General features: G+C 36.7%; 1 protein-coding gene across 2 annotated transcripts in view; it reads right to left on the reverse strand.

The window, feature by feature from the left end:
* The window catches only part of BEND5 (BEN domain containing 5), a 1,156,480-nt gene that overhangs the window by 960,656 nt on the left and 183,572 nt on the right, over nt 1-12,252 (reverse strand). For both annotated transcript variants that reach the window (XM_036494566.2, XM_058681329.1), the window contains exon 3: nt 11,481-11,605. In XM_036494566.2, coding sequence (XP_036350459.2) covers nt 11,481-11,605 — 125 coding nt within the window. The remainder of the gene's footprint in view (nt 1-11,480; nt 11,606-12,252) is intronic.

Genomic DNA, 12,252 nt, shown 5'->3' on the forward strand with positions numbered 1-12,252 from the left:
CCTTTGCTGTGCAGAAACTTCTTAGCTTACTGGCAAAGATGTGGAAAAAGGGAACCCTGCTCCACTGCTGGTGGGAATGCAGAATAGAGCAGCCACTATGGAAGTCAGTACGGAGAACACTTAGACAATTAAAAATTCACCTACCATACGGCCCAGCAATACCATTTCTAGGAATATATCCAAAAAACTTGTTATACAACAAAGCAACATGCACCCCAATGTTTATTGCAGCACAATCAACAATTGCAAGAACTTGGAAGCAACCTAAATGCCCATCAACAGAGGACTGGATAAAGAAAATGTGGTTCATCTACACTAAGGAATACTACTCGGTGAATTAAAAAAATGAAATGCATTACTTTGTGGCCAAATGGGCCAAACTAGAGACCATAATGCTAAGAAAAATGGGCCAATCCCAAAAGGTTAGATATCATATGTTTGCTCTAATAGAATATAATATGATGTCAAATCTGGAGATATCATATGCGAATCTTACTCTATGTTAATCAATGTTACCTAATGTAACAAGAACGTATGATGTAATTCATTAATTAACCATCCAGAAGAGGTGGATTGTTTATAACCACCTGTGATTGTCAGTGTTCACATATAACTGTTATTGGTACGGCCCATAAACAACGAAGGCCTAATCCTCACTGTACCTATATTAGGGTTTCAGGATACAAGAATTAACCTACAACAAAAAGGTATTCTCCTGTATGGCTGGGAAATACTCCAGTATAAGCATGATGGACTTAGGAAAATTTACAATGAACACACATTTTATGATTCTAGATGAGAACAGAGAGGAGGGGAGGGAGTTTGGAGGGGGGGGTAAGAGAGAGCCTACTGCCAACTAAACTGTATCAAAAAGCAATAAAAATTATTTTAAAAAGAAATCAATATGATTATTTCTAAATGAATATGAAAAAGGTAAAATAAGTTTAAAATTGAAAAACTTAACCATTTTGAGATTTTCAGTGAAGCATTAGTAATCAAAATAGTATGAAATTAGAGGAACAATGGGTAAACATACTGATCAATGGAGCGTACTAAAAAGTTGAGAAATAGATTCACACACATAAGGTGAACTGAAACATTAACAAAATATAATAAACATTGTCCTCTAAATGGATGGTCTTTTCAACAATAGGTATTGAAATTATCATCAGCCATAGACAAAATACAAATAACATCAAAATCCATAGCTCATGCCCTACATAAATATTACTTCAAAATGGATCACAAATCAAACATAGATACAAAACTATTCAAATGTTAGGGGGGAAAAGGGCTGGGGAAAATTTTTTGACACTGAGCTGAAGAAATGCATCTTAGAATAAACATAAAATCATTATTCACACAGAAAATCACTGATAAATAAGACTTCATCCAAATGGTAAACTTACTGTGAAAGACTTTCTCAAGACATTGAAAGGAAAGCCACCTACATTTGAAACACATGTGAAATGAGTTACATCTAGAATACATAAAGGATTTTTTTAAACTTGATGATAAGAAAACATACTACTCAATATTAAACAACAGCAAAAATTTCAAGCAGATATTTCACTAAAAAAACAAGCATGCTTACACACAGCAAATAAGAAACGATGGTCAAAATTACTAGTGATGACGAAAATGCAAATGAATACCACAGAAATTCACTCAACTATCAAAATGGCAATAACAAAATACTAATAATAATAAACAAAGTTTGGCAAGGACATGTAATAACTAGGAGTCTGGCATGGGACTGATTCAATTGCAGAGTGTTACAGCCACTTTAGAATACAGCTTGGCAATCACTTGTAAAGTTGAGCATATGCATATACTTAGAATATGAACAAGAAATCTACCTCTCATTTTTTTATAAAAGTGAAATACAAACCAGCATTCACAAACATATACAAAATTTTTATAGCAACTTGCTCATAATTACTAAAAGTGGAAACACCAATTAAAATCTCTTAATTAGATAAACAAACTAACAGGAATTGCCAGCTTCTAAAAATATCTTATTTCTTTATTTGCTCTTATTTTACTGTCTTTCTTCCCATAATAGAGGACAAATCTCTCCAAAACAGAGGGAATTTGTTGGTAATTTTAAATTTTTATTTCTGAGAATTAGGAGTATCTACAAAAATTTAATATAATGATATTTGAATAACATTTATAGAGCGATTTCTATGCATCATGCAATAGTGTTTAGCTTTTTATATAGAAATGGTCCCCAACTTAGTAACATAACATAATTTTTTTTTTAATTTATAGTAGAGGCCAGGCTAGTAATATGTACCCTGTTCATGCAGGGTAGCGGCAATGAGCTATACCTCCTAGACAGTTATGTTATCACAAGGGTAAATAACAATGCTGTATAGCATATTGTGTTGCTGAGCTTTGTGAATATCAGTGAATTAACTGCATTCAGTGAATTTTTAATTTATAGTATTTTCAATTTGTATTGAGTTTATATGATCCCATTATAAGCTGAAAAGCATCTATATCATCTAAAGAAGGAGACATGAAAATATGAAAGAACGAAAACAACTTGCCCAAGATCACATAGTAAATAGTCAAAAGTGGAATGCCAACCTGGCAGACCAACTCCAAAGATGAACCTTAACCCAAAGGAGTAAATGTTTTAATGGACTATATTATGAAAATTGGCAGAAATAAGCAGTCAGAAACAAGGAGAATCAGAAGGGAAGACTATAAGGAAAGCCAAAGTATTTCCAACACTTATGTAAAATAGTATTGAATGAAAGATGAATTAAGATCTGGGGAGACATGTCTACTGAGCTTAGCAATTTGAAAATCACCCATGAGAGCAAAATAGTAAAATGTGTATTTAATACTGAAAAATTCAATGTCAACTAAGTCTATATTTCAACTCTCATTTTAAATTATGATAATGGTATGTGGTATATAATAGAAATCATAAGCAAACATAAACATTATAAAATGCAAATACATTTATATTTATATATAATTCCTATACTTTTAGGCTTATTATCAATTTCTAGAAACTTAATTTTATCTTTGCATTAAGACACCTTGAAAAAAACTAAACCACATTCATGTTTGTAATATTGATGATAAAAATTGAAATATTACACTTGATAAGTAGATTCTTTAAGCTTTCTATATATCCTTTACATATTTAGTAGTATGCTATGTTCAAAATATTACCTAACCAAAAATTACTAGTACCACGAATCAGAATTACGGCTAACTCATGCTAGATATTATCTAGACTACCCTAAAGTAGATAGTCCCCAATCATACTAAATGATGAGGTTACATAAATTAAGATTAAAAATACATACTGGGGTCAGCACGGTGGCACAGTAGGCTAATCCTCTGTCCTGTAGCATCAGCATTCCATATAGGCACCAGTTAGCGTCCCAGCAACTCCACTTCTTATCCTGCTCTCTGTTGCAGAACAGAAGTGGATGGTCTAAGTCCTTGGGACCCTGAGCCCACGTGGGAGACCTGGGAAAATCCATCCACTGGCTCCTGGCTCCTGGCTCCTGGCTCCCTGCTTTGGACCAGCTCAGTTTTGGCCACTGTGGCCATTAGGGATTAAATCAGCAGATGGAAGATCTTTCACCTTCTCTCCTTCTCTATGTAAGTTTGCTTTTCAAATAACATCAAAAAATAAAAATATTTTTTAAATATTAAACTGTGCAGTTCGCGTCATCCACTGGCAAATCCGAATGCCGGAGCAGAGTGTGGGTCGAGCCAGGCTCGGTTGCGACAAAAGCAGTACACAACACAGAATGCCAAGGTGAGGTTGCCTGTGCCAGATGTGACCACAGCACCCAACCAGCACACGTGAGAATCAGGAAGGGAGGGACAGAGCCGGCAGGGGAATAAGGGGTGGTTCCCTTGCTGGACAGCTACTCCCACTGGAGAGCATGAGCTGGGATGGGTACAGACCAGACTAGGCAGGGCTACAGCACCTATGCGTCTCATGAGGACCAGATCAGGGAAGAGCCAGGATGAGTGGACTATTCCTACTGGTGCAATCTACAATTAGAGAGGGTGAGGGTTGTTGGGGCTTGGCCACAGCATCAGCTGGTAGAAGCTGGCACTGGGGGCTAGTTCTGTCAAGTCTAACCACAGAACCACCCGGAGAGTGCACAATCTGGGAGTGAGAGAGACCTGGGAGGGAAATAGTGGGCTACTCCCTCTTGGGTTACCACTCCCATGGGAGGGCACAAAAAACTAGGACAGGGGCTGGGGTGGCTAGACAGAGAGGCACTCAACATCCGTGAGGGCTGGATAGTGGAGCTGGTTAGATGGAACTAAGCTTCAATACCCTTCGACATGTACAAGAGCCCAATGGATATGGGGCAGATTGGACTAGTCTGCTACACATACTGGCAAAACAGGGTAGGGGTGGACCTGGTGGGGGTTATTGTGGGTCGCTCTGATTGGACTGCAGCTCCCACTGGTTTATGCGAGGGGCGAGTGTGAGCTGGGCGGAACCAGGCTGGACTGCAACACCCATTGGTCCCAGTGGAAGTTGGGGCTGAAAAACAAAACCAACCCAGCAATTGCAACCACCAGCTGATTGGGACGATGGACTGTGCCAGGCCCTATACTTGCTAGTACATACAAGAATCTGGTCTGGGAATACCTCAGACAAAGTTTCTTTTGGGGATATCCCCAATCGAAATGGCAGACTCAGAACCCTAACCAAGAAAAGACGGAAGACAGAACAGGTCAATCCATCACCTCAGCTATATGGAGACTCTGTGCTGGACTATGTCAATCAGTGGATTCTTCAACAACCTCATCATGCCTAGAGTGGCGAGACTGGCAGCGATTCGTAACTGGTGAACTATCAAAACCATTTGAGCAAGGATCTCAGAGCATGCCCCACACTGGGGACCTGGGATGGGTGGGAGACTGGGTGGGGCTTCTCCCTCAATATTCCCTTTACCTCAGATATATGAAGGAAGCAATAGGCAAATAGTAGTCTTACCCACTTCCCTATAGCCCTTGTACCTTTTTACCCTGATTAACAATGTAAAGATTGACAAAAATATAATTTAAAAAAAGCTTTAGCCAATATGAAGATATGGAAAGACATTCCAGATTCATGAACTTCAAGACTCAATATCATGGAAGGGAGGGCAGGTACTGAGATCCCACCATCCAGTGGATAAAGGGTTTTCAATGCTGTTGTATCATGTTAGAGGGCCAGTGGAAGTCCTAGCTATTCCCAGGCAATGTGCCTGGGAAGGCTGTGGATGAAGACTCTCATCCTGCCACCAACCATGTGGGAAAACAACATGGAGCTCTCAGCTCCTGGCTTGAGATTGGCTCATCTCTGGCTATTGCAGCCATTTGGGGAGTGAACCAGTGGATGGAAGCTCTTTCTCTCCCTGTCTTGGCTTCACTCTGTATATCTGCCTTTCCAATACAAATAAATTTAAAATTAACTCAAAAAAAATTAAACTATGTTATAAAAACTCCATTGGTGTTTTATAGACATTTATTATGAATCTTAAATATAATATTTGTACAAGGGGCCTTTGAAATTTGTATGGAAAATGTATATTGAGAAAAATATGCATGATTTTAGAAATGTTCACACAAAAGTAACTTATTTCTTAACTCCACTTTCCCATGAACTTTTCAAAGCAACCTCAAATTAGTTCCTAGCACCTACAAGGAAAAAAAAAAAAAGCTAGGTACTTTATAAAATAAAGGGTTTATTTAACAAGTAATTTGAGACTGAAAGCCCAACAGTTTGATCTCTGGTGAGAGCTTTAGGGCAGAGGGCATCACAATGGCAGAAGCACGTAAGGTAGAAATAACATGGTGAAGCAGAAAACCAATAGGACTTAAGAGACAGGCTTGCTCTGTTTATTACAGCCTGCTTTCACATGAACCAATAGCGTCCCGGAAAAAAACAAATAGTTCAATACCTTCTGAGGGCAGCATCCCCAATGACCTAACCACTTTCCACTAGACCTTTTGAAGGGTCCACTACCTTAACTCCACAACCTTGGGCCTGAAGTTGCTATCACATTAAACTGATGAAAACATTCAACACGTATCTGAACCACAGCAATTCCTCAAGGCAGTAAGTACAAAATCCAGTTTAAAGATGAAAAAAACTGAGCTGATAAAGGTTATGTAACTTGTCCAGCAACAAAACCAGCAGATAACACAGCTAAAATCCCAACACCAAAGCACATGCCCTTCCTGTCACTCCTTAATATGTCTGCCATGAACAGTTAGAACCCAGAGATGCTCCTTGGAGAAAGCTTTTGGTTCCCTTATAAAGAGAATCATATTATCTGCAAACAGGGATAATTTGACTCTCTCTTTCCAATGGATGTTCTTTGCATTTTTTTTTCTTACCTAATGACTCTGGTTAAAACGTTCAGACCTGTAACAAACAGCAGTGGCACAAATCAGCATCCTAGTCTGGTTCTGGATCTGAGGGGAAATGTTCCCAAATTTTCCCCATTTAACATGAGACTGGTTGTGGGTTTGTCATATATATATATTGTCTTGATTGTGCTGAGGAATAGTCCTTCTATACCCAATTTGTTTAAGATTCTTTAAAATTTTTTATCATGAAAGGATATTATATTTTATCAAATACTTTATATCAACTGATTAAATCATGCTGTTTTTTAATTCTTCAATTTGTTAGTGTAATATATCAGGCTTACTAATGTGCATATGTTGAACTATTCCTGAAAACAGGGATAAATCCCATTTGGTGTGAGTGAATGACCTTTCTGAGGTATGGTTAGATTTCATTAGCTGGTGTTTCATTGAGGAGTTTTGCATCTACATTTATCAGGGATACTGCTTTATAGTTCTTAATTTACACCATTTTTTATAGTCTTATAAAAATATATAGTTCTCTTTCTTTACTGTATCCTTTTCTGGTTTTGGAAATAATGTAGTGGTGACCTCATACAAAAAGTTTGGAAGAATTCCCTTCTTTTCAGTTGTTTTGAATAGTTTGAGAAGATTTAGAATTAAGCCTTTCTTAAAATTCTGGTACAATTCAGCAGTGAAGCCATCTGGTCCTAGACATTTCTTTGTTGGGAGACTCTTTACTGACTCAATCTCTACCTCAGTTATTGGTTACTCTTTTTTCAATTAGTAGAGTTAGCCTGAGAAAGAGCTATGCTTAACAAGGAATAAATATTCCTAACTGCTAAATATTGCCCCTTGATGAAGATAATAATAGCAAGAGATTTTTGAACAGAGAAGAAGGAGGTACAGTAAAAGCAGGAAAAAGAGTAGAAGAAAAGAGAACACGAGTAGTGTTTTAATCATAATCTGCAATCGTGGTAGATTTTATCCTTACTGTTACTAATGCTACTACTATAGTGGTATTAAAAAAAACATGTACTGAGTTGCTATTATCTACCCAATGTCATGCACATCACTTATCATACATGGAATTGTTTGATTTGTACATCCTTATGGAGTAGTATTTGCTTTGGCTTCACAAAAAGAACAAGTATGTGGGGAATATCCAGTCCACAATCCATGGAAGGTCTGCAAAATCATTTCATTCAAACATTAAAAGATTTATCTGTGTATTTGTGTTCACATGCATGTATATATTTAATCTACATTATGACTTACAATAATCCTAAAAATATTTTGTTGTTAAAAAAATACTTTGTGCTGGAGGGGGGGAATGGAGGAGATCAAAAGGCAAGCAAACAAACAAACAAACAAAAACACTTCTACATTTTATCTCCTGTTACCTGCCTCAGAGAACAATCTACTGGACTATCCAGTCAAAACAGAATTGATACATGGAGAAAACAAGTCAAATAATAAATGGATGTTTAGTTGTCTCATGTTATTGCTAAGATACAATTAACTTCTTCATAATGAGAAGTCTGAGACATTGTATCATTTCCCACTTATTTGTGCAAAGCTTCAAAGTAACTGAAGAAAAATAAACAATTAATTATGGATCTATGAACATCCAAGCTTACAAAATAATTCAAAATCAGAAACTGAAGCAGGGAAATATCATTCACTCCTGATGCGATAGCAAAATAGTATGAACTTCCTTGTGGCAATTTACAAACATGTATTAAAAACCTTTGCTCATCTGTTCTTCTCATAAGTATTAATCCCAAGGAAGCAATAAGAAATTTGGTTAACACTCCTGCACATAGAAGTTCTCGACATTATTTATAACATTATATAATAGAAAATACTCTTTATGACCAAGAGTAAGGTAATAGACTCATGCTAAAGAGCTATTGTATAGTTTATCACATTATTGATAGAATATTGATTCTATTAATATTCACCTTATTCATAAAGATCAGATTAACAATGCTGCAAACAAAGTAGAAAATAAATCTAGAAACAAATGTGCCAAAGTAATGCTTTATTCTTACTTGTAAAATGATGTGTGCGCGCTTTTTCTCTGGTTGTAATAATTATATCAGTCATATATACAAAAAAGCATTTACTACTTTTTTGATCAGAAATGAGAAAGAAAAATCTAAAGAGAAAAAAATAAAGTAAAAGGAAGAAGAGTTTTTGTAGTCCAGACATACAATGTAATTTTCCCTTATTGGTGAGTATTTAAAACAGGCAGATTTACTTTCACATCACACAAGAGTTCTACTGTATCAATAATAAATTTCCACATAGGAATTTTAATATCAATTTCAAGGAAAAAATTACTTTCCCATAGGTATTTAAGGTATCAGGATGTTTAGTTTTCATGAATTCCTATAAATACACCATTTAGCAACTACTTGTTGGAGGTTAATGTATCAGTTTTGGGACACAGCACTATGTTCCAAACTTAGATTACTTCCTAAGAAACTCAAGGCAAATAATCCAAAACCTAGACCCACTCATATACAATATTTGATGTTGCATTTTTTAACAGAGTCCGCCTGCGATGACTAACCTTGTTTTTGTCTGTTAGGAACCCTAAATGTGATTCTTGACTAGATTACATTCACACAACTCTTATTTCAATGGAAATTGCAGAGATGGAAAAGTTTATAGGAAGAGTCATGATCAAAGAAGACCTTACAAGTCAAATTTAATACTAACACTATTCTTGTTCTTCAAAATAAATATCCTGTGAGCTGGGAAATGTCTATCTATCTATATCTATGCCTAGATCTAGATATAAAATCTTTCCAGCAGAGCCTTACATTTTCTTGAGACACATTTCCTTAACTATATAATGTGATTACAGTCAGTGAGGCAATGATCCACTTAACTGATAAAGTACCAGGCTTCAGGAAACTAGGTAAACTTGTCTGTGGTTTCCAAATAGAACAACGGCAGGATAACACTGGGTTTGTAGATAGAACTCACAGAGACAAAGATATTAGTTCCAACAACTTTGAAAATACATTCCCAATTTAACTATTCCAATTCTCTTTACTAGAAGGCATTTATTTTTGCTTATTTTACTGACAGACAATTTGACACATAAGTCTGACATAGGATCTTGCAAACACATTTTAAACAACAAAAGGACACATATACATTGAGCAATTCAGAAAGAAAAAACTTAGGAAAATGTGAATAACTGTTCTCAAGTAGTGCAACAGAAGGAACATATTTACCTTCTTTGGGCATTTCACATTTCTCTTCCTGACTTGGATAAGTTATACAAGATTTAAAGAGAATAAAGAAAAAAATACAACTAAATCAGGAATTTAATGCGACTTAAAATTTTTTTTAAGTATAGTTTCAAATCTTCTGCTAATTCTGCTTAGCCAAGAGTATAATGAGGATACATAATTCTGTTGTATACAAAATAATCAGCTCCATTTCTAAAGAGTTGGTGGGTTCCCGGATGCAGTAAGCAAGCTAAACAATGCATACATATTGTGCAAGAGGAGGAAAAGCATAACCAGTTTTCTGAATTTAGAAACTGTGGCAGATTATATTGCTTTAAAGAAAATACATTCTTCATACAAATTCACTAAACTCTTTCAAAATATTTTTCAGAGATGTGTATGTATATGATAACCAAAGTTAGTTTCCTAAGTAAGGAACAGCAGCTGAAGAATAGGGCAGGTTGTTGTGTTTCCTTTATAGTGACATGTAACAGAGAGACCATTTAGAGCCCAAATTTAAAATGCCAAAATTTAATCTAGTACCTGGGCTAAAGCCTCTTTTTGTGAGTTATACTATCCGGCAACATAGATTTGAGTAATAGGTCAGGATTATCAATTGTCCTTGCTGAAAGGAAGGACAATCCCCTGGGGAAGATATATTTTCCTAAAGTCAAAAAAGAGAATGCTGATATCATTATCACCATGTAAAACAACAATAAAAAAGAACTCCGTTATGAGAGAGCAAGAAACAAAGCTTGAGAGATTAATTTTTTTTGAGATTTAACTTTTTTTCCCTCCATTTTGTCCTAAGATGATGAGATAAGTCATATTGTATAAATGACTCTTAGGGTCCTCTGCATTTTATTCCTTCCGTTTACCCCCAATACATCTAAAAACATTAAGGGAATCCAGTCCTATGTTGTTAGAAATGTAGAGAATTAGGACAATCTGTATTGAAGCAAAGTGTCTTCCCTTCAAAGTCACTTTGCTTAAGCCAGCATGCCAGTAAGAGTACTGTACTGATATTCAGATGTCCTGAATTCAGACAAGACCACTGTTTAATACATGATAGTAGTAGTTAAAATAAATGAACAGAAGCAAATAATCAGGTGAAAATCAAACAGGATGGAATTACTCAAGATAAAATAATAAGTAAACTCTGCCTGCTCGTGCACACACTGGGGCTGAGGGTGAATATGACAGAACTCTGTGAAGCATCCCCTAGGTCATAACATGCACAGGTGTGCACAAGCCCTAGGACTACAGGTGGGCCAGGCCAAGCCAGGGCACAGCATCCACCGGCTCACATGAAAGAGTTGGAGGCAGGCTGGGCTAGGCCAGGCTGCAACAATCACCAACACAAGTGAGACCAGGGATGAAGGCATCTTGGTAGGGATTCTTTGGGGTCGCTCCAAATGGACCACAGCAACAGTCTGTGCTTAGAGAAGCCGAGTCCGGGGCTAGCCAGTCCGGGCTAGACCTCAGCATCCACCTGCAGGCATGAAATCTGCAGTTTAGGGCAGGCCAGGTAGGGGGTTCTTCAGGACCTGGAGGCAGGCTGAGCTGGGTTAGGCCACAGCATCAGCCAGTTCACTTTAGAGTCAGAGTGGTGTCTCCCAAGGAAAACTGTCAAGTTATATTACCATTTCAATAAACAAAGAGTACATTCAGATAAAATATTTGTATATTTAATAACCATCAACTCACAAAAGTAACCAAAGTGTACCTATTTTTCTGTCTCTTGAAACAAAATTACCATTACGATACATAAGAAGAAAACATTCATAATTATAGCTATTATTGTTACATCCCTAATTGAAAACAAAAGCATATTCTTCTTAGTGAGTCACACTTAACATGCCCCATGATCTCCCTTACCTGTGATTCTTTCACATTTTCAACAGTGAAGTTGAACCAGACACGGAAGCGTGGATTACAGGTATCTGGCCTAATGAAGAGATCATACTCAAACTCAGAGACCTGGTCCACCCGGCCAAGGTTACCTGTTAATAAAAATTAAAAAGATTGTGCCTTATGAAAAGTTTTTCAGCACAATAGTACGTACATTTAAATATTATGAGCTCTGACAGTGGCATTTGTCATCACTTGGTACTGGTGGTTTGAATATTCTTGATCCGCAAGGGTTCCTTTCAGCTGTTAGTGCAGCCCAGTGTCAGGAAGGCTTCTGGCTAATCTAAGCTGTGATATGTGCCAATCTGCTTTGCTGTTAGGAACCAGACCCTGTGTGCTACAAGTGTTTTTGACAGACTGGGATGCACAATGGATCTGGTGGTTAAATAAACCAGGAGAAGAACTCAAACTTTAGTTCCCTAGTTAGAAAACTGAGGTTGATAATGTATTTCATGTAAAGCATTGTCTACCCAGAGTACCCCTAATATACCGGATCTTGTTTAATTCCCAAAACAGTTTGCACTGTTGTTTCTTCTGTGCTTCTTATATGTCAAAACTTCTATAAGAATATGTTAAAAAATATAGATAATTTGGTTGTAAGCAAAATAATCAGTTAACATGGGAGTAATAACAGTCAATTCACAACCATAAAACTACACGCCTATTTTCTCTACGAACAGAAAAGTTATAGGACACTGTATAAACTTTGGTGTCACCTCCATTCCTTATCTTCTCTCTT

This window comes from Ochotona princeps, chromosome 2, assembly GCF_030435755.1.
Source record: "Ochotona princeps isolate mOchPri1 chromosome 2, mOchPri1.hap1, whole genome shotgun sequence".
Classification (NCBI taxonomy): domain Eukaryota; kingdom Metazoa; phylum Chordata; class Mammalia; order Lagomorpha; family Ochotonidae; genus Ochotona; species Ochotona princeps.